General features: G+C 44.8%; 1 protein-coding gene across 3 annotated transcripts in view; it reads right to left on the reverse strand.

Moving 5' to 3' along the window:
• Nucleotides 1-2394: 2394 nt before the first annotated feature.
• Nucleotides 2395-25256, reverse strand: part of timeless (timeless circadian clock) — a 28751-nt gene continuing 5889 nt past the window's right edge. For all 3 annotated transcript variants that reach the window (XM_062545964.1, XM_062545963.1, XM_062545965.1), the window contains exons 8-31: nt 24936-25091; nt 23938-24071; nt 23520-23607; nt 21343-21519; nt 20376-20593; nt 20014-20117; nt 19632-19801; nt 18968-19090; nt 18510-18661; nt 18099-18196; nt 17790-17907; nt 9444-9645; nt 8689-8828; nt 8438-8523; nt 7186-7309; nt 6731-6813; nt 6040-6188; nt 5500-5737; nt 5269-5337; nt 4874-4992; nt 4275-4506; nt 3766-3808; nt 3572-3636; nt 2395-3386 (exon numbers count right to left, since the gene is read on the reverse strand). In XM_062545964.1, the coding sequence (XP_062401948.1) occupies nt 3259-3386; nt 3572-3636; nt 3766-3808; nt 4275-4506; nt 4874-4992; nt 5269-5337; nt 5500-5737; nt 6040-6188; nt 6731-6813; nt 7186-7309; nt 8438-8523; nt 8689-8828; nt 9444-9645; nt 17790-17907; nt 18099-18196; nt 18510-18661; nt 18968-19090; nt 19632-19801; nt 20014-20117; nt 20376-20593; nt 21343-21519; nt 23520-23607; nt 23938-24071; nt 24936-25091 (3216 nt within the window). In that variant the 3' untranslated portion in view covers nt 2395-3258. The remainder of the gene's footprint in view (nt 3387-3571; nt 3637-3765; nt 3809-4274; nt 4507-4873; nt 4993-5268; nt 5338-5499; nt 5738-6039; nt 6189-6730; nt 6814-7185; nt 7310-8437; nt 8524-8688; nt 8829-9443; nt 9646-17789; nt 17908-18098; nt 18197-18509; nt 18662-18967; nt 19091-19631; nt 19802-20013; nt 20118-20375; nt 20594-21342; nt 21520-23519; nt 23608-23937; nt 24072-24935; nt 25092-25256) is intronic.

Consider the following 25256-nt stretch of genomic DNA (forward strand, 5'->3'; position numbering starts at 1 on the left):
TTTCCCTTTAATTGTAAACACTTAACGATATCCATGGACCTCAGCGGGTTCTCCAACTGAAAGAACATTGTTCAAACAAGAAAAGAGAAGGTCAAAGGTTCAGCTGGAGGGGATTCCGGAACAATATGAATATAATGTGAAAACAGAATCACTGTAGCTCAATTCATAAGTGCGGTGTAATGTATGAGTAATTCATCATCAGTCATAGATATGAGTTTTTTCCAGTCTATGGTTGACAGGCACACTTATTCATGGCTTGTAAATGCGATAATATACATCCAGAATGATTGTATTGTGATTAAGTTATGTATTGTGTTTATTTGTATCATTATGATAAGATTGTGGCAAAGTTGTTTTTATTAACACTGTAATGGGACTTTATTGTGGATTACAGGGTTGAAAGCTAGAGTATGATGTAGTGTACACTATATTTACTGTATGAATAGCTTGCCCAGTGTTCCTAAATTGGAGCTTTATTCAGCCTGCTTCATAGATTGTCTTGGATCAAAAAAAAAAAGAAAGTCAGATGTCAGTTTAACTGCTATCAGGCAGGCCACAGCTATCTCTTTTTTCTATCTCTCTTTCTCATGTTTGCTCAGTTATGATGATCTCATTTCAACTGTGCTGTTGGAAAATGGGGTTCGGAGTAGACAGTTGTTTTTGAGGTCCGGCATGGCAGGGTGCGAGGTTATGTAAGCACATGGCTCACACATGTGTCAGTCACACATACACACACACACACACACACACACACACACACACACACACACACACACTCACACACACACACACACACATGGGTCTGCCTAATTACAAGGCTTTGTGTTAGTTTGTATGCACAAAGCCTTTGAACTGACAATAAAACCTGGCAGTTTTCCCCCATGGTTGTGTGTCAGCTGCCTGTGTGCTGAGAGGGAAAGACGAGCGCCACAGACTCTTTGCTCAAGTCCCTCATGTAGCTGGCCTTCTACTGTAAACTCAAGTTCTCAAGTAAGCAACCTTTCATGTCAGTTTGCACAATGCTGTCAGTATGACAACATGATCTGAAAACTGACTTTACTGTGCAGTGCTTGTCGCTGTCTTAAGAAATAAAAAAAACTTTTTTGGGCTATTGTCGGAAACGCATATCAAATCTATCTATAGTGCAGTGATGCCTCTATCCATTGTTATACAACTAGGTCAAGTATGGTCATGTAGGACTCCCATTCACATGTGCAAAACAGTCACTCTCTCTCTCTCTGACTCACACACACACACACACACTTGGTGCTATCTTTGTTTATGTTTTCACAGACCCTGACCACTCCTGTGCTTCCCCACTCAGGCTCACCCCTTGCGGGAGCGGGATTGTGGGACATGCGGCTCACCGGACATCGGCGACAGGAAGTGGTTAACGTGGTCCAGATGTGGAGGTTTGGGAGAGACCACCCCACCACAGCTGGGGAAAGAGGTGGGAGTACCAGCCATAATTGTAAACAGAAAAGGAGGACCTTTTTATCAGACACAACCCAACCCCCTTCTTTTTGTCTGGCAGCTTCTCTCACCTTATCCTCCACATCCACCCTCACTTCATTGCCCACTCCCATGACTCACAGAATGAAGCTGAAGGCCGAGGCCTTCTGGACACTGACCAAGTCTTACTGTAGTTCACGGTCTTTACTGTTTAAACTTCATGAAATTGACTGGAACCTCAGAAAGAAATTAATCTGTTTGTATAGGCCACACCAATTGGTAGTGACTAATTCCAACCAATGCTAAACTGTGATATTTATTTAGTCTGGGTAAGCAAGTATTTATTGAAATAAAAAAAGTTTTTTTCCCCCCCAAGTTGTTTGTATTAGGCTATTTCTTTGTGTTCTTCCAGACATGAAATGAAGACAAGATTCAAAGTTTGAAGTTTGAGACATTTCAACTTTCTGTACACATACTGTATTATTCTATATGACTTGATATAGAACTAATCTATCCATCATAAGGTTTAAAGTATATTCATTCCCCCATTCAAAATTGCACATCAAGTCTTCTTAACTGGCAAACTCAACCAGAAAAACAAATTCAGATTGTCTGGTCTAGGTACCTTAGGTCCTCAGAGCTGGCATCTGAGAATTCAATTATAGGTTCCCAGACTAGTCAAAACATCCAAAAGCTCCTGAACAAACTCAGGAAATTGGAGGAGGATGTTACTGCTGCTGCAAACCTGGAAGTCAGCTGTGACTGCCACCTAGAGGCCATGTTTCTAACAGCAGCCCATTGCTGTAGGCATGCTTAGCTAAACACTGACCAAATGGAGAATGAGTGAAAGGGCTTTAGTGAAATTCAGCGCAAAAAGTGAAAAGAAAACAAGCATGTGTGTATTGGGATTGCATAATATTGATTGAAAGCCAAAGCCATCGATCATAGTTTTACTTTATTTATTTAGTTATGTATTTATCATGCACAGGTTCAGAACATGGAACCTATACTTAACCTGAAGTTCGTGAAGCTTTAGGTCTACAGCTTTCTTAAAATGAAAAGCCAAATACACAAAGAGCTTCGTACAGTTGGATTTTCTGCCCAAACCTTCATTTGTTCAAGTAACTATATCTTTAAAGTAAAATTGGCCAACCTGGTAACACAACACACTTTGGAATCACCATCCAAGGTCTTTAATCTGTTCCCTTGCAGAATGAACCACTGATATAAAAAGAAAACACACAAATGACAAGGAAATTTTACATTTACCAATAAACGAATGAACACTGGTACTAAAATGACCACTCCAAATTCCTAACCAACATTCCTGTCTAGAGAACACCATGGCAGGAATAAATAGTGTTGGTCCAGCAGAATCCCCTCCTGAGTCTTCGAGTGTGTATTGTGTGAATATGGGATGAGCTGCAGTATGTTCAAAAGGATGTTCTGTGTTTCTGCTGTTATCCTCAACACAATCCATGATCGTTTTCCAAGCAGTAGATTGCGACATGAAAAAAGAACGCAAAACAATTACGCAAAAGCAACATTACAAAAGACACTGCAATCTTCGCAAGCACCCATCGTCATTGGTTACGTCAGGCACTAGAGGGGTGGGGGGGTTGGTTTGTACCTAATCAAGTTTCTATTGTGGTCAGGCCCAGGACTTGGAGCCACATCACATAAAGACTTCAAATGATTGGGTAAACAATGGAGAGGTGGTTCCAACGGTACACACACTCCATCTCCTGCAGTGTGAGGTTCAGAGGTCGTCTCGGCCGAGTCTTCCTGCAGTCTACTGCTATAGTTTTAGTCCTCTTCGTCGTCGCTCAGCACCCGGTGCCGTCTACGCTTGGCAGGTGCGGAATGTTCCTCGGCGTCGGAATCACCAGCCCCTCTCTCATCGCCCACCTCCATCTTGGAAGAGGGGTCCTCGTCTAGAAATAAGAACAAGAATAACCGTTTTGCAGCGGCACGCCTCTTTCTGGTTGACAATACATTTTGTATGGTAAGGCATAATAACAACCAAAGGATGGAGGACCATGCTACATGTTGAGCTAGGAAGATCACAAGGTACTAACAAAGGATGGTAATCATTAGCGATTCTGTGAGTGCGCAGTACCTCCATCATCATCGCTGTCCAACGCACGGCTCCTCTTCCCACCAGGTCGGGCCGCTCCTGCTCCCCTGCGCAGGAAACCACAGAAACGATGGCCGTTAGTCACAGAGGTCATGACTGAAAACTGGAAATTAACCAACTGCAGCTGAACTGCAAATTCTTAAGATGCATGCAATGTGAAAGGAACAGGCTCTTACTGCTGCTCATCACTGCCAGACACAGACTCAGCTGTGGGGGATTCTGAGGAGAAAAGAGATTAGCATGACTGATGGATTCACATTTTGTGAGGAATTACACGTAAGCAGCAAAACGGAACAAAAGTGAAAAAAATAACTCTTTTCTGAGACAAAGCCAATAACAACAGAACATTAGTCTTTCAGATCCACACTAATGTATAGCCAGAAGGAGGGAGAGAGAGCAAAAGACAGAAAGACAGCAAGAGATAGAGAGACAACAGTGGGAGACAGAGGGAGAGAGAGAGAGAGAGCACACAAGAGACAGATTGATGGAGATAGAGAGATAGTGAGTGTGAGCGAGATAGTGAGTGTGAGCGAGTATGTGTGTGTGTGTGTGTGTGTGTGTGTGTGTGTGTGTGTGTGTGTGTGTGTGTGTGTGTATCCTGTCCCTGCTCAGCTGTGGTGCCGGGGGAGGGGGAGTGTGTGTGAGTGTGTGTGTGTGTGTGTGTGTGTGTCCTGTCCCTGCTCACCTGTGGTGCCGGGGGAGGGTTGTTTCCTCTTGCGGGCGAGCAGCAGCGCCCTCAGGGCCTGTGATCTCTGCTCGTGGGACGTGGCCTCGTCCTGGGGCTCCGGAGACTCCGGCCTCTCCGGCGACTCCGCAGTCTCCGCCCCCGCTGAAGGCTCCTCCGTGGGGCACAACGACACAGCTGCCCCCCTCAGCTGGTACACACTCATGGTGATCGGGATTCTCCAGAAAGATTCCTGATAATGAGGAAACACCAGGCCGATTACACATGTGCTTTACAGGGAGGCTACACCGGCAGGCACGTCACTGAAGCGCTCCGTTCGTAGAACGTCTGCTGCAACAATTAGCTTACAATGTAATCAATGGAACTTTAAAACTATTTCTACGCTCCCGAATGGAGGGCTTCAGTCACGGACCCGGTATAGCCCGGGCCTTAGTGTTCAAGTAACACATCACATATTACATGTTACAGACATAAACATTAACACGTTGTAAAGTCTCAGAGTCTACCATGACATGAGGAACAAATGGATGGAAATTGAGGATTATACTGTTTGACAGAAGACCCGGTGATGGGAATTCCTAGAAGGTCTTCAGACCTACCTGCTCATTAGCGGGGGCACGGATGCCCACTTTCTTCAGAAGCTTCTGGAAACTTTGGTTGTCCATGGCATCCTCGTTCTCCTCAGTCAGGGGCACCAGAGGTACAGCATGGAAGGCTCCTGGGAGAGCCAAAGAAAGGAGTGATTAAAGAAATTGGTGCAAATATAAAAGTGACTATTGGGAAATACAGTCAGTACAGTGTATTCAGTCAATGTGAAATGTTGGTCAGTAACAATCAGTGATGGGCAAATGTAGTGAACAAAGATACAAGATACTTTTAAAGTGAAAAAAAATAACCTCAGCAATATTTCATATAGATCTCTGTTCCTGGGCCCCCCATACATTTCACTGACCAAAACAAATCTATTGAAAAAAAAAAATGGCAGTCTGCGTACCTTCCTCCTCTCGATCGTCTGCTGCTCTGTTCAGGCAGTTCTGTAGCCACAAAAGAGGTCCTGACAGGCCTGTGAAGAGACACAAATGGTTGAGAGGTGGTTCCATGGCAGTATAAACCAACCAACTAACCAGTGTTGCTACGTTCATTCACACACAATAAGTTGCTCTCTGCGTACCCAGTCATTCTTTCAACTATTAGAGACTGGACAGAGTAGTCCCCTTTAACTTACCTTCCTGCTGTAAGCTTCTGACCATGGCCTCCACGTTGACGTTTTTCTCTGCCGAGCTCCTGTTACTTCTGCCTTTCTTCTTCTGTACCGGCGTCACCCTGCTCTCCACCTGCTGTTCCTTCTCACTCTCCTCTTCCTCTTCATCAGATAACTCCTCCTCCTCTTCCTCATCCTCATCTCTGTCAAAGCCTTCCTCTCTTGGCACCCCGCTCAGGTCAGCAAAGAAGTCCTCCTCAGTCTAGAAGAATGGGAAAGAAAAAAACAGGACTGAATTCATTGGCAATCTCTATCTCAATTTTTCATGGAGGAGGCAGAATGGCTTAATACAAGATCATAAAAAACCCCCACTAAATAATAATAATAAAAAAAAGTTTAAATAAAAGATCATGTCAAAAAGTATAAAAGAGCTGAGTCATGCCTTCAGGCTTTCCAAAAGGTCTTAAATTGAGGAATCTCTAGGGATAAAATAAATAAATAAATATAAAAAAAAACGAAACAAAACTTAAGACTAGATGGAGCAGACGGAGAGCAGAGCTGTACCATTCCGGCGCTCTTCCCAGGGGCCTGGCGTCGTCTCTTCTTGTACAGCTCCTTCCGGTCGCCCACGAGGCCCAGGCTGAGCAGCTTGTCCACCACGCGAGCTCGAGAGCGCTTCGCCGTCAACCGCTTCAGAATGTTCCCCAGTATGTCTGAGAGGAACAGAGGGACGAGATTTGGGGAGTGAGACCATGAGCACATTTACAACACCATATACAGCCCTGAGCAAGGGGCAAGGTATAATGGGGGCCAGAAATGAATTTAGGCTTAGTGATTAAAATGGTCAAATAAATCACTAAAACAAGTGTTAAAGAGTAACAACACATAGCATTCTATATGGTGAATTTTCAAGTGACCTAAAGCACTTCACATTGAAAGAGGCACCTAAGTAACCATTACCAACGTGTAGCATCCACCTGGACGATGCATGGTATCCATTATGCGGCAGAACGCTCACCAGACACCAGCTCGAGGTGAAGTGAGTATGAATAAAACGTGCCAATTACACTGCAATCATCAATGGTGGTGATGGTGTAACTCCCACCATCGTCGTCTTCCAGGCAGCGCTGCCACTGTCGACTTAAAGGCACCTAATCCTACCCTAGCCTCAACCCCAACCTTAGCTCATGCCTAACCCTAGCACCACCCAGGCAGTGTTGCCAAGGAACACCAAGAAACGCCATATCGGTCTCACCATCAGAGTCCCTGTGCTCCTCAAACAACATCCGCAGCTCCTCCTCCTGGTCCTCGGTCCACAAGACAATACGTGTGCCTTTCCTTCAGGGCAGTGCCAAGGAAGAAAGCGGAGATAGGCAGAGAGGACAAATATTAAAGCACGCTGGTCAAATGTTCAGTTCCCTCGTCTGCTTTGTGTCACTTGTGGTTCCAGACATTTCTCCAGCAGTCTTTTGCTTTATACATGACATCAAATCTGGTATGTCCCCCACGGTCCACATAAACAATAGATGACACCTATTGTACACACAGTACTGGACCAGGCAGGCACTACTCCATTAACCACATGACTTGCTTTCTACAAAACCCTATAGGGGTTCAGAGTCTTGAATTCATACATTGGACATAAACAGCCCACTGCATATGATTAAATATGAATGAGAAAACAAAAGCACCCTCCCCACACGCACTCACTTTTCTTTTTTCAGGTCCTTAACACTGTCCACAAGACCCAAGACAACCATTTGGGTCACAACCTGGCGACGATTGCGGTTGGGGTTGCTGAGCAATGGCAGGAGAGTCTCCACAATGTCAGGAACTACAGAGGGAAAGAAAGAGCACAAAAGAGATAGATAGAATTAAAAGTATGTTAGGGACACAACATTCCATTCTTGTTGTCTGTATGTGGTATGGGTGAATTGGTGTTTTTTATGATAAGCAGTTGTATGCAGCACTGTAATGCCCAAGACAAAATTCCCTTTTGGGACAATAAAGTTCATCTTCTCTTATCTTATCGGTCTTATTTCTACACTAACGCTACAGCCAAAGATCTTATAGTTACTGTGCGTTCAGACCAAAACCGTCAACAGCGTCAAAGTCGCTGGTGAAGCTCATAGCCCGACGCTCAACCCAGTTCGGTGCATTCGGCGCCGAAAGCGTCAAAGCCATGACGTGAAACATTTGAACAAACCACAAGCAGCAATCCTGCGAGTTTGACATTCTGATTAGTTGACGCCGAACCGTGTCATAGCTCATTACCATAAAGTTAACTGAGGCTCAACTTTTTTTTGACGCCCGTGAAGCTCATGAAGCCACGCTCACGCCCAGAACGCTTTTGACGCCAGTAACGCCAACTCTCCATAGAAAATGAATGATTTCCGGCGCTCTTGACGCTTTTGACGGTCTTGGTCTGAACGCACAGTTAGGAAGATGAATCATAAAGGGGGTTTTCAATGGAATGAAATGGTGCCCACTTCCGCCTCCTATCTGGGCATGATCAGTGACGAGTAATCGGTTTAGACCAGTGTAGAAGCAGCAGAAGTGTGCCGTTGATAACAGGTGGCCTGCGCAATTAGTGGAGACAGGTCAGGTCAGGAGGGACAGGTCGTGAACAAAGTTATTTTTCTATGTATTTATCACACTGGTAAATACGAGTTCAATGTGGGAATGTTAGAAAGACGTGTGCCTTGTAGAATATGGGTTCGTTACTTACATTGCTGAATGTAGGGCTAAGGGAATGGTCATAATCCGAGATAAGGTTTATTTCTCCCGTTTGCCTCCTAAATGGGAGTGGCACTACGTCACAGGGTAACCGGAATTGACCCTCATATGAGTCGTCTCGCTTTATAAACCGTCTCTGCTAAAGCTACTATTCATGTGGATCAGGCTCTTCCTGCGGTCACATAAGGTGAGGAGGCTCATTCTGGCCGCTGGGCGCTGGCCTCACCTCCCGAGTCCTTGTGCTCTTCATACAGCCTCTGCAGCTCCTCGTCCTCCTCCAGAGTCCACTTGACCTTCTTCTGTGCCCCCTCCCTGCAGACGTACATACGAGCGAACATAGGTCACATCGATGAGCAAGACTCATCATAACTAATAAGAGACCCAGTAGTTCTGAATCATTGGAAATGCGCAACAGACACAACAAATAAAAAAACAACTAAAATTGGTCACAGATATGGACACAAGACACGCACTGACCCATCTTTGGAGTATCCTTCAGTCATCTCTCGAACAGCGCCCACGTTCTTCCAGAACAGCAGCTCCACATAGGCCTTGTTGTTCCGTGCCGCCAGCCCAAAGAAGCGGTTCAGGACAAACTTGGCGAAAGTCACCAGCTCCTGGACAGAGGGAAGAGCCACGGAGGATGAGAATATTTTCACTGAGGTGGAGTTGTTTTAGGCAGAATGGTGACGGACTTCAAAGTTGAGGTCTAATTCCGAGACGGACAAAACCTTGCCATCTTTCAGCGAAGGATGTTTAGCTCATCACGTTTACTCTGCAGTGGTCGGCCACGGCCGCCAGATATCTAGCCAATTGTGAGAAAATTCTGCACCTATTCCACTGCTATCCCGTCTATTGATTTAAAGGAACTTAGAGACACTCTGTTGTTAAGGAAAGTATGGGTTTTCCCATACTGGCAAGCTGGTATTCTGGTGACATCTGTCTTTTTGCCCAAGCCAGAGGTTGTGAAAAATAAACACTCCACACGCCGCAAATCGGCATTACGTCTACTGTCTAGACCGTTTCTCAAATAAACGACAACATCTCTCTTCGCCCACATCTGAGGACATCTACTGTATAATCTATTACCACTCAATGGGAGGAGTATGTATTCCACACGATGGCAAACACACACACATGCACAGACAAACATGTGGGCAGCCCGCGTCCGCCAACGGAACTGCGCCCGCCGACGAACCCCCCGCCGCTGGCCGGCTGGTTGCCGTGGTTACCTTATAGGCGGCGGCGGCAGGGTCGCCGAGGATCTTGTTGAAGAGACAGAAGACGGAGAGCTGGAAGAGCAGCGCCTCCATCTTGAGGTCGACGGCGACGCGGTGGAGCATGCGGGCGATGCAGTGGTTGGTGTGCGCCGTGTTCTGGGTGTAGGTGCGCAGCAGCAGCATGTAGGGACGCACCACGGCCGGGTTGGCAAACCTGAGGGGAGACGCACCATGGTTACGCAGGGCTCAAAGGTGTTTTGTTGCCCCAAACGGCACCTTCCAGGCAGCACAGCCTTAAAGGCACTACCTTTACCCTATTCCTTACCCTAACCCCCTCAACCCTCATCCTACCCCTAAACTGAGGCGAGTAGTGCCTTGAAGGCACCGTTGAGAGCAAATAATACCAAAGACCTTGCGCAGGCCTACACGGGCAAACTTAAGACTACTAGTCACCTTAAGCTCTCTGACAATTCTGACTGACTGCTGACTCTGCCTAAAGACTTCTTGAACGAATCCTGATTTTTGCACAATGTCACCTTAAGGATCAAGGGGCTTTGAGATTTAAATAAATAAATAAATAAAAAGGAATTGTAGAAAGTGGCAGAAAATGTGAACCGTGGAAAACGCAAAAGATTGCATATTAGAGTTCACTAGATAGAAGTCTAATATTAATGCTTAAATCCAGCTTGCTCTAAACCAAATAAAAATTTGCAAATGCGGCAATGATAGATAACTGGTGTGAAAAGAATATTTACTTAGACTAGAAGTGTATTTTTACTAAAAGCTTAAAGTGTGGTTTTGTTTAGCTTTAGAATGTGTTTTTGCTTAATCCTTTAGAGCACAATTGTTTAGCCCTTAAAGTGTTTTAGTCAGGCTTATAGAGTAATGCTGTGTTAGAGTTGTAAGTTTGGTAGTTCCTGCTTAGGCCCATATATGGGTTACATCCGAATGCTGTGTTAGAGTTTTAAGTTTAATAGTTTCAGTTTAGAGCCATGTATGGGCAACATCAGTGTGCTGTGTCAGTATTTTAAGTATGAAGAGTTGAGGGTAGCTATCAGAAAGAGGAACAACAAATAGCCAATCAGCTGACTGTAATACCAGTGATAGATTCAGGTTCAGCTGGGCAAATATAAAAAGTGTCCCGGGACCGGGGCAGAGAAGGAGGCACACTCTCCATCACCTCTTCTGGACTTCGCCGACTGAGAGCAAGAAGTTTTTATTTTTATTATTTTATCTTTATTAAAGTCAGAACCCTAACCCTTGGTTAGGGATTCTGTTAAAAGGCAGCAGAGTCCTTTTTGAGTTTTCTTTGCCTCCCCTGTGTCAACGAGAATGCTGAACTTCTTGCAAGAGGCGCACGCCTACAGAGGAGACCAGGCGGGAAGCTGGTAAGATTGTCCGTTTGAGGGCTTACTTTCTAAGACACTGTTAATGGGCAAACACTTACTGCGCAATGCACTGACATACACTGGAGTAGCGAACTCAGCTGTGTATTTAGGAAGGAAGGTCCTATGCACCGATGCGGTCACAAAACCAACCGGACTTTATTTAGCGGGCGTGTTTCTGTAAAGATTAAGGTTCGGGGGCCTTTACAAGGTCCAAATGCACATCACACAAGCAAAGATACGGAAATCTGTTTTTAGTAACTAATGTATGTAAAAATGGAGTACAAATTATCACTTAGATCTGTTATATGCCATGAGTGCTATACAGATTTGTCCTAGAAAAGCCCATATTGAATAACTTGGCCCTGTCAATAGAATTAGATTAAGTTTGTTGCATGTTTTCGGGGGATAAGAGAAACTGTTTCCCCCAGCTCTGTTACACAACTTACAATTAGGAACCTAGGCCCCCTTAACCCCAACTATTCACCCTCGTCACAAGGAGGAAAATATTATCTGAATTCCCAATCCCAAATAAGATTGACCAGTTGTCTTCTATATCATAGAAGTCTGTCACTAGAACAGTTATATATGAATCTTTCTGTGACCACTAGGTTACAGGCGACAGCCTTTGTAACAGGAGGAAGACTTTTAGAAATCATTGTCACAGATTAGTTTATGCAGTAAATATCCCAGTCCCACTATAACAAGAGAATCACATAATTACAAGCACGATTGCAGGTAATAGGGTTAACATGAAATAGATACATGGAGAGCCTCCTGTATAATATTTACTTGTTGACCCTGAACTCGTGATTAAGGATTTTGATTCATGTATCAGTCCTTTCGTGCATCCTAAACCCATTGAAAAGGGGCCTTTGCAAAAGACACGACACTGATAAATACTTCCTCTTTTTTCGCAAGCGAGAGCCTCGCAGAGTCGAATAGGGGAAGTTAGTCTTTAGCAAGGTGAGAGCCTCGCCTGGTCTAAAGACGGTGGCACCCACACCCCCCTCTTAGCAAAGTGAGAGCCTCACAGTCTAAAAGGATATATGCACACACCCTGAGTAGCGATCTCAGCTGTGATTATAGGAGCCCTGTAATCATCAGAAGGATACAAAACGCAACATGGCGCCCAACGTGTAGGCAGTGATTGAGTAAGACGAACAAGTCACCACACTAGCTTAAGCGCTCGAACCCATACCTAGAAAAGTGTATAGGGTACGATACACAAGAGTTTCTGTTTAGATAACCCAGTGGTGCGCACACTGGGAAAACCTAAAAAGGCTCACAAACCGCGCATGAAAGTCTCGTTAAACAATAGCGCAGGCGCAAATCGACCCAGTAAAAGCAAAAGGATTATTAGGTACCGGCCCTTACATATCTTGTCGCGTGATAATTACTGGCCAAACCAAGTTCGATCACTGAAGCTGACAGAGGCTGACTGTATCCGTGAGTATAAGGCATATCATAGGTGTTACTGATTGTATCCTGAAGAGAGCTCAGAACGTAGAGTGAAGTGGAAGTTGCAAACCCACGAGGAACCGCACCTATTCGAAGAGTACTTAGAAGGAAAGGAACAGTTATAAAACAGCCGAGACTAGGGTGAATGGACAGATAACTCCATAGCCCGCCACACAAGTCCAGGGGCAGAAGACAGCTCCGTCGACCAATATGCATGTCTAATCCCACAAAACTGTAGATTGAACCTAGGAAATGTTTTGGATTTAGACTTTGGTACAGACAGGGGCACCTTCCTTAACCTGGCAAATGTACAGCTGTCCCACACAGCAGGAGTAGCTGCTGTAGTACAAGGACGCTGGATGTAAAAATTGAGCTGAGCCCAAACACTCCCCGCCCCTGCCACAGAAGAGCACACCAGTGCCACATCAGGGACCTTCCGAAGTCTCACCACTCTCCCCACCCCTGTCACAGGGGAGAACGCCTCGACAGATGAGAGCGAGGAGGAGCGAGAGGGAGACATAAGATATCACATCCCAATCACACCAGAAAGAGGCCGAGCCCGAGAGAGAACCACAGTCTGGCCACGAACACCCAGGCCCTCCCCCCAAAGAGGAACTCCGAGTGGCCTTCAATATGAAGGATCACAAGCACAAAGTTCAACCCCCTTAAGACCCGCCAATGTCCATGTCCCACAGACACCCATAAAACAGGCAGCACCCATCATACGACCCATCTCCACAGTATCATTTGCACCTCCCCAATCAGAGTTAGACTCCTCTATATTTTCAAGCAGCCAAATTGTAGGTACAGGGATGAGCTGTGTAAAGCTTCTCTCCCTACTCCCCCCACGAGTAGAAAGCCAATCAGATACAGCCTATCTCAAGAGATGTATAGATGCAGGACTCCCAGAAGAATTACTTCAGGACCCGACCATGAACCTAGCCTTGAGTGTGAACAAAAGCATTCGGGTACCCCCAGGTAGCACATGTTTAGACTTAGTGAAGGCCCACAAGAGAGCCCCAGAAGATGAGTTGGAAGAATAACTCAAAATTTCTTAAAAAGGGGTAACAGAAAAGAGAAAAGTGCCTCAGTGAGCTAGACCAAACAGTTTACTCGCCTGACGGTTAGACACCCCAACCGAGAAAAAGGGGAACTACTGTAGACGGCTAAACAAGACGAGAATTGTCAAGTTACACAGACCCCATGAAGTGCCCGAAATCATAGAGAAGGGACGTCGCAAAAAAAGACTCCCATGTCTCACAAGATGAAAAATGCAGCAACTACGCCAACCAGGGAGGGCGTCCCATCCCATAGGGAAAATGTACCCCATCATTGTTAAAAGGTGAGGGGTGTGCTACTCCACTAACATTGCGGGGCCCCTACCTCTCACTATATTAGGGAATAAATATTTTCTAATATACACAACCCGCAAACAAAGCCTACGGCCACTCCTGTTCTGCTCCACAGAGAGCAGACAAGAGGCCAGGGTATCAAAAACACTACAGAAGGTGAAGATATTATAGTAAACGTGACGGATAACGTTGTGACCTTAGCAAAGACAGGCAGGGTACATCTTTCACTCACACGTTTACAAAAATGACTACACACTCAACACTCACAAACACTAAGCCCAGGTGTCTTGCCCGAGGACAACTTGTCAATCTCAGACACAGGGGAGGGCTCGACCAGCTGGGATGAGGGGATCCCTCGTTCCCAGCTGGGACTCTGCTACCTGGAGAATATGCTATGTATGGAAAATGTTGTGCCACCCCAGATGGCAAGGTCTGCTCATTCTCTTGCTATATGTATGACACCCCCTCCCCCACTAGATAACCCGACAGGGCTATGGTGAATTACAGACAAGGAAAAGAGAAGTTCCTTTTTTTTGTTTCACCCCCCTTCCCCCTTTCACAAGTCCTTCAGGCCCAGAGAAGGGTAAGAGGAGGAGAGCTCAAAGCCACATAGATTCTAAAATGCACCCGACAATATGTCAACCTGACTACCCTCGTCTGTGCTAGCTTTATAGCATAGGGAATAACTAGAGACCCATAGACTTTGGAGACAAAAGGAGCAGGGCCGTTCAGAGATGAAAACTGCTCATGTCAACAACATCCAACTATAGCAGAAATTAGCTGCCCCATCACAGAAGACCCAGTAAATGGGCAACAGATCATCAACACAGAACAGACCAGAAAGAAAAAATGTTAAACTCCCTTGAAGTGAAGACACTTGTGAGTAGCCTGAGGCAGTTGAAAGTGTGAAATGTGTTACTAACTCAGCAAGCCAAGGGGCCATGGCCTCTCTGATGCATTGCACATGAGGAACAGTGACAGACAGGCATGCAAAGCCAAGTTACAAGTCCCAAAAAGATTCCCCCGACAACCCGTTGACTAAATCATTTGAAGATCCAGGAGACACCTTGGACCCAACTGACCCCCAATTTCCAATCATTGACTGGAGCACAGGCCCAGAATTTGACCCAACCTCCCTCTATCCCCAAGTGTGAAGTCACTTTTTAAAATGTTTTTATTTTTTATTATTATTTTTTAAGTAATTCCCAGACAATTGCATAATTAGTGAAGGTTGGAGCATCATCTCAGAAGATCTCATACAACCAGCACAAGACAACCTGTTAAACAGTGTGTTAGACAGGACTCCCCAGACAATAGAGGAACTACGAACCATGACGAAATGGTGACAGAGCCCATAACAGTGACAGTGAGAGAAGAGACGTTGGAGGTGGCAGACGAGCCAGAGCCTCATCAAACAATGATCAGAGAAACCTTTCTAGTCCCCCGCCAGTCAACAGGTTCGTAATAAAGGAACCTGGTACCACGGTAGTAACACACCTGAAAAGGAACTACCTATGGACAGACGGCATGAATAGATTACATAGATTCCCCGTCAAGGCCCTACGAGACCCAGACAATTGGGCACTGATAGCCCACATAATGCCCAGACTCACTTTAATTCCTTGCCTAATTCGATGCCCGTTTGAGCAAGGAAAGAAATAGTACATGAGGCGAAACTCAGTCCTCATTTTTAGTAGAAAGGAGTACACAAAACCCCTTTCTCCAGAGACCCTCACATACTCCCAGTCTCTGTGAGAGTCTAGATTCAAGACTGGAGCACGATGGTGCACAATCAGCAAACCCCTGAAACCCCAAGTAGATTCCGTGGTCGCACAAATTCATACGGACCTACAGGAAAGACTGCATTTTCAATAACCCTTTTTGTATTCATGGCAAACTTCTTGGTGCTTGTCACCGCTGTCGTGACGGGAGGACTCACAAACCCATCACGAGACGAGACATCGAGGAGGCCGGCTAGTACAGATTCAAGACACCCGACCCAGCGGATTTGGACCCCCACGCCGTCTTCATGACCCAGAGCAGATGACCAAACAACCCCGACGCGGCCAGCAACGATCGACGGAGACCAGTTTCCCACGGTTCAAGAGGAGGGTGTAGAAAGTGGCAGAAAATGTGAACCGTGGAAAACGCAAAAGATTGCATATTAGAGTTCACTAGATAGAAGTCTAATATTAATGCTTAAATCCAGCTTGCTCTAAACCAAATAAAAATTTGCAAATGCGGCAATGATAGATAACTGGTGTGAAAAGAATATTTACTTAGACTAGAAGTGTATTTTTACTAAAAGCTTAAAGTGTGGTTTTGTTTAGCTTTAGAATGTGTTTTTGCTTAATCCTTTAGAGCACAATTGTTTAGCCCTTAAAGTGTTTTAGTCAGGCTTATAGAGTAATGCTGTGTTAGAGTTGTAAGTTTGGTAGTTCCTGCTTAGGCCCATATATGGGTTACATCCGAATGCTGTGTTAGAGTTTTAAGTTTAATAGTTTCAGTTTAGAGCCATGTATGGGCAACATCAGTGTGCTGTGTCAGTATTTTAAGTATGAAGAGTTGAGGGTAGCTATCAGAAAGAGGAACAACAAATAGCCAATCAGCTGACTGTAATACCAGTGATAGATTCAGGTTCAGCTGGGCAAATATAAAAAGTGTCCCGGGACCGGGGCAGAGAAGGAGGCACACTCTCCATCACCTCTTCTGGACTTCGCCGACTGAGAGCAAGAAGTTTTTATTTTTATTATTTTATCTTTATTAAAGTCAGAACCCTAACCCTTGGTTAGGGATTCTGTTAAAAGGCAGCAGAGTCCTTTTTGAGTTTTCTTTGCCTCCCCTGTGTCAACGAGAATGCTGAACTTCTTGCAAGAGGCGCACGCCTACAGAGGAGACCAGGCGGGAAGCTGGTAAGATTGTCCGTTTGAGGGCTTACTTTCTAAGACACTGTTAATGGGCAAACACTTACTGCGCAATGCACTGACATACACTGGAGTAGCGAACTCAGCTGTGTATTTAGGAAGGAAGGTCCTATGCACCGATGCGGTCACAAAACCAACCGGACTTTATTTAGCGGGCGTGTTTCTGTAAAGATTAAGGTTCGGGGGCCTTTACAAGGTCCAAATGCACATCACACAAGCAAAGATACGGAAATCTGTTTTTAGTAACTAATGTATGTAAAAATGGAGTACAAATTATCACTTAGATCTGTTATATGCCATGAGTGCTATACAGATTTGTCCTAGAAAAGCCCATATTGAATAACTTGGCCCTGTCAATAGAATTAGATTAAGTTTGTTGCATGTTTTCGGGGGATAAGAGAAACTGTTTCCCCCAGCTCTGTTACACAACTTACAATTAGGAACCTAGGCCCCCTTAACCCCAACTATTCACCCTCGTCACAAGGAGGAAAATATTATCTGAATTCCCAATCCCAAATAAGATTGACCAGTTGTCTTCTATATCATAGAAGTCTGTCACTAGAACAGTTATATATGAATCTTTCTGTGACCACTAGGTTACAGGCGACAGCCTTTGTAACAGGAGGAAGACTTTTAGAAATCATTGTCACAGATTAGTTTATGCAGTAAATATCCCAGTCCCACTATAACAAGAGAATCACATAATTACAAGCACGATTGCAGGTAATAGGGTTAACATGAAATAGATACATGGAGAGCCTCCTGTATAATATTTACTTGTTGACCCTGAACTCGTGATTAAGGATTTTGATTCATGTATCAGTCCTTTCGTGCATCCTAAACCCATTGAAAAGGGGCCTTTGCAAAAGACACGACACTGATAAATACTTCCTCTTTTTTCGCAAGCGAGAGCCTCGCAGAGTCGAATAGGGGAAGTTAGTCTTTAGCAAGGTGAGAGCCTCGCCTGGTCTAAAGACGGTGGCACCCACACCCCCCTCTTAGCAAAGTGAGAGCCTCACAGTCTAAAAGGATATATGCACACACCCTGAGTAGCGATCTCAGCTGTGATTATAGGAGCCCTGTAATCATCAGAAGGATACAAAACGCAACAGAATGCAATTTTTGTGTGCTTTACATACTGACTTTAAAATGCAAGACCCTCATATCATTTGCAAATCCCTTTCTACCACTACAAACATGTAACTGCTGGGTGTCACTGAACTGTTTTTCACATACCGTTTGATGAAGTCCAAGAAGTTGAACTCTGTCTCAGACACCCTCACTGACTCAAGCTCCTCCTCCTCTTCGTCCTCCTCATCCTCCTCCTCCATGGCATTATCCACTGCAGCTGGCCCTGGTTATGGAGGAAAAAAACTTACTGTTCAGCCATTCACTGTAAAATACTACTTGCAATCGAACAGAATACAAATCCTTTTAAATATCAAACAATTTCCAGAACTGTTTGCCTATAGGCTACATCTCATTTTTAATGTGCAGAAAAAAAAGCGTGTACTGCAGGTCTCTATTAAACGACTGATATCTTACTGGGCAGGTTGGCAAAGAGGATCTGCTTGAGCAGGTCGAGCTCCTCCTCAGGTTCCACATCCACTGCACCGAACACGCTCCCCTCTGGCCATACCTCTCTGTGAGTAGACACGAGAGAGACGGATGGAGAACACAAGGAGAATAAAAACAAGACATGTTTAGGAAACTGCTCACAAACAGAAGGCAACATAACAAACATGAGGGAAGCAGGGGAAAAAAGAGTCAGTTTAATGACATTGCTAGCTAACTGCAAATTAAAAAAGTAAATCTGTTCAGCAAAATTACATTCATTTGACGGTTCGTTCAGAACATGAAAAGGTCCAAAAATAACACATCCAAAGTAGCGTTTAAATCTCTCAAACATTGGGTGGTTAACAAGCGCGTAGTACACAGCGATCTGCTATTTCTGACCTGGCAGCACGGAGCAGGCTGAGGGCTTCGGGACCCTGGCGGCCAATCAGGGCATCCTGGATGCGAACCATGGCCTCTGTTCGCTGCTCTTCCAGCGGGGTTTCTGATGCAGCATCAAAGGGCACAGCGCCCTCTGTCAGAGAGGAGGGTAACTACAAACAAAGAGAAAAGAGAACTCAAAACTATGCGATGGACCAGAAGAATAAAATACACATGGACACAGGGAGTCGGATAGGTGTGATTTACCATTACAATAATGAAGAAGAGAATAATTGACATCACTATTCCAACTAAAAAGTAAATACATAAATATACCGATGAATATTCGTGAAACAATCCATATTTCAAGCGTATAAAAAGTACTGATTTTGTGCCTTGTGATCATAACAAGTGAAGCTCAGACATTGCAACTTTATTGACTCTAATAGCGTATGTGTGGCGTGGGTGTGGAGATCTACCTGGAAACTAGCAGCTCTGAGGTCCTGGGTGATGACCTGCCAGGCCTCCTCCAGCGCTTCTGGCGTGTTCTCCTGAACAGTCTGTTTCTTCTGGCTCCTCTTCCTGCGCTTCGCCTTCTTCTTCTGTTCAAGCGGTGAAACAACACAACGCTTATTTACAAAAGACAACGCTTATTTACAAAAGCAATACATCTACGCCATCAAGCGGCGAAACAAGACAACGCTTATTTACAAAAGCAATACATTTACGCACGCCATTAAGCGGTGAAACAACACAACGCTTATTTACAAAAGACAACACTTATTTACAAAAGCAATACATTTACTCAAGGGGTGAAGCGAGACAACGCTTATTTACAAAAGCAATACATTTACTCAAGGGGTGAAGCGAGACAACGCTTATTTACAAAAGCAATCCATGAGGGAACACAAACGTGGCGCCAAGCTTACTTGATTATTATGCATAAGTAGCAAGTCGCTAATTTACATTCTTAGAGAAAAAAAGGGTTTCCCCAGATACAAATATTTATGGAAAGTTATGCTGCATTCAAGTGAGCCTTGCACTTTAAATTGAAATAGTCAATAATAAACAATACAGTAAGTGACAAAATAATGTTCCAATATTACATGACTCCATAGTTAATAAGACGACGACTAGCCTCACCTGCACCACGAGATTGCTGCGGCCCTTGCAGAAGCGCTCCAGCATGCGCAGGAATAGGTGTGTGGACTCCACCAAGTCTCGCAGGAACGACCGCGGCTGTGTCCGCTCGTCAAACTTACGCAGCAGAGTGAGGAAGATCTCCCGGTACTCCATCAGGTAGAAGATATTACCTGAGGGGGGGGGGGGGGGGGAGACCATGGAGATAGTGAAGCATCCTTACAAGACAATCTGGAGACATCCCACAACCAAAACATTTCCTAAAGGCTGCCATTTCTTTGGCAATGACAGACAAAAAAAAAATATTATTGTACTCTAGTGCTGCTTATTCTTTAAGTGGTTAGGAGAAAAGGCAGATGCAGCAAAGTGTGACTTGCGATCTTACTTTTGATGACGTTGGCGCTCTGGCGAACATTCTCATCCTTAGATCTGTCCATCTCACTGAGGGTCAACAAGAGCTCTTGGTATGCCTTAAGGGCCAGGTGCATTCTGGGAAAAGGACAATAAAACAATAAGAATTATTGTACACCAAATGAAAGTACACACACACACACACACACGCACACACACAGACGACAAAGAGTATATAGACAACAAGGCCTGCTCTATCATGCCAGTCTCACTTCATTCTACTGTATTCAACTTCAAGCCAACTCACATCTGGAAACACAGCAACTCAGACTCATCCGATAGACCAGTCAGTTCATATTCATGATTTGCCCAACAATCTGTGTGTTGGTTTCTGACCTGCGTGACCAGGAGGTAGCCTCTTTGCGGTCCGTAAGCATCATCTCATAATAGTTGGTGATGTTCTTCTCAATGAAATGGAAAGCACGGATAGAGAGGGTTTCGGAGACCAGGTCCGGCTGGAAGCCGTTCAAGCGGTTGAAGGCCATGAAGAAGTTGAGGGCCCAGAGGTAGTAGGTCTCGTCGTGCTGTTGGGCCTGCTCCCTCGTCAGGTTCTCCTGTAGGGGGCGGGGCAGTGAGGTTAGACTTAAAAGGAAACAAGCTCAAAAGTACACATGAAAAGAATGAAGGACAGATGATGAGGGAACCAGAAGACAAAGATGATATAGGAACCAAAAGGTTCTAACCAGCTGCATCAACAGATAAATGAGAGTGAAACCTCATTGAGCTGTTAATACAGAAATCCCACAACGAGAGGAGAACAGGGGGGGGGTTTCCAAGCACATGGTTTAGTGACAAACATGGTTAAGTTAACTCAGAGTAAGTGGTAAACCTCCTAATAGAAGAGCTGTATGGCTTAATTTGCCTAACAAAATAATGCCGTAGGGCTCTTGTTGTAGGAGGTTTACCACTTACTCTGAATTAACTTACCCAGGTTTATCACTAAACCACGTACTTGGAATACCCCCCGGGGCTTAAAGCAAAGAATAGCTGTGCCTGAAGTTATCAGAAACCTTCAAGGCCTTCATAGGCAAGCAACTTTTTTTTTTTTAAGTATATTTTTTGGGCTTTTATGCCTTTAATCAAATAGGACAGTATAGAGAGAGACAGGAAGTGAGTGGGAGAGAGAGTTGGGGTGGGATCCAGAAAGGACCACGGGCTGGGAGTTGAACCCAGGTCGGCGTACGGTGCAGGTGCCCCAGCCAGTCGCGCCATGGCTGGGGCCGTAGCCAAGCAACTTTAACAGCATTCAAAAGGGTGACCTGACCAGAGGCTTGTCCCGTCATCAGTGCACTCTCTGGCTCACCTTGACCAGGTACATGAGGCGATTGTAGCAGTTGTCCAGAAAGTCGATGCAGAACTCGCGCAGGAAGAGGCGTACGTTGAGGGCGGAGCGGCGCATCTTCTCTACGTCCTTCGCCATCAGCTTCCTCTTGGGAACTCGCCGCACAGCCTTCCCCACGTCGTGAGAGTAGTTCTTAAACTGACCGGGGGAGGAAAAAAAGAGAGAAGATGTTAAACACACTGGAGGGACCCCCCCATTGAGTTCACTATTCATGGGTTTCATCAGGTCCCTTTCTACAGGTGTATTAATCAAGCACCATGCAGTCTGCATTCATAATCTAGGTGCTTGATTTAATACACCTGTGGAAAGGGACCTGGTGAAACCCATGAATACAGTGTAGTATTACCAGCATGTAGCCTTCAATTATGTGCCTTACTTGATATGTAACATTTATTTACAGAATAGCACAAATGTAGCGCATTTGAAGCAAGTCTGCTTGTCAACTGTCAAACACAGCCCGGTGGAGAAAAACTGTTTATAAGTAAGCAACCTTGGTAAATGATAAATGGACAGCATTTCTATAGCGTTTTTGTGACTTGAGAGCATCCAAAGCGCTTTACATACTTCACACACACACACACACACACGGCTGCCATACAAGGCGCCAACCTGCTCATCGGGAGCACTGGGGTTAAAAGTCTTGCTCAAGTACACTTTGACAGGGTCAAGAGGAGTTGGACAACTCCTCTACCTTATGAGTCACTGTCGCCCCTGATCGGCAATGCCGCAACCTTCCTATGTAAACAGATTATCTCAAGCTTTTTAAAGTTGGCAGTCTCTTGAGGCAAGCAAGTGTTCACAGTGTTAACCTAATCAGTAGCAGCAGACACAAAGGCTCAGTAATTAGCTTTGATGGCCATCGATGATAAGCGGAAGTGGAAGAGAATCCACACCTACGAGTGTCAATTTAAAGGACAGAAATGTAACCCCTAATTGCATTTGGAAAGGATTGCTCTTCCAACCGCAGGAAAATGTAGTCCATTCATTCCACTTTGGAGAACTGATTAAAGATTAGCCTAAATAGTAAGCTCATTTATAGCGACGATAAAGATAAAGTCTTGGGCATGGATGAGGGTGTTAGGATTGGATCGGCTGGAAGAGCCTTGGCTGAGTAAATGGATAGTCCCCTCATGTAGGAACAAGGGAGTCTTCTTGTCTTACTGTTTAAGTGAGTAGTGGATCACTATTCACAACACAAACACACTGAGCAGCAATATTATCCAGATGCTCTCAATGGTTTTAATTAGCAGGAACTAATGCATTATATGCAGTTATACACAGCAGGAGGGAAGATCTGCATGAAGTCTAGCTCCTACACCTGATCTAGCCATTGCTATGGTGATGGAAATAAATAGAACATTCAGGTGACGCAAAACATCTGTTATGCCATTGACAACAATGCGATTGGTTCTCTACAAATTACAAAGCGGGACTTCCAGCTGCAAATTCCCCATGTAAGGATGAAATGATGCACTCAATCGATTCTTTACGATTCACAATAGATTTGCTCACAATTTATTCTCTGTATTCTCCCAAGTACATGCCCGGGAGAATTCCCAGCTAAGCATTCTATGATGAATACTGAATACTATATAATACAATAAACGTGCAGCGAGGAGAATTTAAAAAAGGCTGCATGTGACATTTTTACAGACCAACATGTCATAAGCCTAACAGCCGTTTTGAATCAAGGCTGAATATGTTTGGCCTATTGAAGAAGATTTAGAGGAATGATGCATCATCAAATGAAATTTGCAACAACTGACTTCCTCTGGTAACCTATAAGTGACATCACGCTCGGTCTGCCACTCATTGTCTGAAGCTGCTTCTGCTTTGCATGTGTGGCCTTCTGAAACGTCCTTAAATTTGGGACTATCATCTCTCGTTTCAAATTGGGGACCTTGCACAGCATTTTTACATAGCCACTACATAACTGTTTGTTAGTGTGTTGTTGCAAAATCAGCAGAATTATTGTATGCAAGTAAACCGCATAGATTTATTGTTGAGGTCAGATATGATAACTTGCCTACTGATTACTGATTATCCAATCAGAAGACAAGGAACTGGACATGTAGATATCGTGCCACCATCGTAAGGCCACAGACAACATAAAGAGGAGTTTCTTAACGCAGACTCACATTGTGCAAGCCCTGGTGAAAGATCACATCCTTCTCCCCAATAGACTTCAGTCCCTGCACCACGTAAGAGCCTCGGAAACGGGAGTGCCTGAAGGCAAAGATGGCAAGGGAAAAACAAACAAACATGAGATCATATCCTTACACAAAAGTTTTAACATAACGTCATTGCCATGTTGTGACATCGAAGAAGAGAATGTAAACAGTCAAAGTAATAAGTCACCCATTTTTGAACATTACTTCTTATTTTCCAAGTCATAGCGCTCATGTAAACACCCAAAAACACAATGTTGATTGTAGACACACATACAGATATGGTTATGGGATTTGGCAGATGTTTTTGTCCAAAGCCACACACACACACACGCACGCACGCACGCACACACAGACACACACCGTTATAAACCCATAACACACGCACCTGGACCCTCTCTGCATGTTGCGCGAGTGCTTCTCTGCCTGTTCTCTGGCTCGGAGCTCCTCCAGCTCACTGGCGTCCTTCTGCTTCTCCTGCGCCGACCGCGTCTGGCCTGCCCTTGCCAGCACCTCTGGGGCCTGTCATGGGGGACAGAGGACAAGACTGAACACTTCCTCCTGAGATGCTACTGCTGCTGCTGCTGCTGCTGCTGCTGCTGCAAGTGTGCCAGCAGCAACTGACCGTCTGAAGCAGTCTGAAGAAGAGCAACAAGCTTGGAATGTTGCACACACTGAATTATTAATAGGAGCTGTTTTGGTGTGTGTTTGTGCTAGCGTTTCTTTTTCATTTTCTCTAGCAACAACTGACTATCAATCCACTGTTGGGTTATGAGATATCTCGCTTCCAACAAAGCCCATCTGCATAAAAGATAATGGTGCAGTTAAGTTGCTGCCCAGCTCTCAAATCAGACATTGCTGGTTGGAATCTCAGCGTAGTGGAACAATGAGCATGTTTACATGCACGCTAAAAAAAAACCCGATTACTGATCAGGTAACTGGAATAATCCGTTTAAGGTGCATAACATAATAATCAAAATATTGACAGAAACCTAGGTGTGTTAAACGTATTTTTCTGAAACCAATAACAGCAGTAAACCAATAAACATGAATATTGGTCTATTTGGTTGACATGGCAACTAGAATTGCACCACAGATAACCACAAAAACCCAATATTTTTTTTTAGCGTGCCTGTAGACGCGCTTAGTGTTAAATGTGTCTGAATATCTGCAGCATTATAAAGAAAGGTGCTGTTTCATAATGTACCAACAGTTGCTTTGAGCATCAATGCCTCTTCACAACAGGCCTACTGGTATTACCACTTTCACAAAATGTTCTCAAACACTGCGACACTGTATCCATCTCAAAATGACACAACCCTCCCCCTCCAGACTAACACATCAAGCTGAGTCAGGTGTGTCGGCATACGCCTGTGTGGCTCTCACCTGGTCACGGAACATAAGAGAGATGACCTCCAGCACATGCATGCTCCACTGCTGCTCGCTCTGAGCGCTGGCCAGGAACTTGAGCAGGTCGTCGAAGCCGCTCAGATGGATGGCCCACAGCAGCTTGTCGTGGACGCTTGCGTCGTCGTCCACATTCTGACAGAGACCAAAAGAAGCTTTTTTTCAGTTTTTTTGGGGGGGTATTTTCCGGGCCTTCAGCTTGAGTTATGACATAATTGCCAATTACATTTCCACTAATAAAGCAGATGTGATCCGTACAGACACATATTTTTTCAGAATGTGAGTTGGCTGGGAATTGAA

This window comes from Sardina pilchardus, chromosome 9 (assembly GCF_963854185.1).
Source record: "Sardina pilchardus chromosome 9, fSarPil1.1, whole genome shotgun sequence".
NCBI lineage: Eukaryota > Metazoa > Chordata > Actinopteri > Clupeiformes > Clupeidae > Sardina > Sardina pilchardus.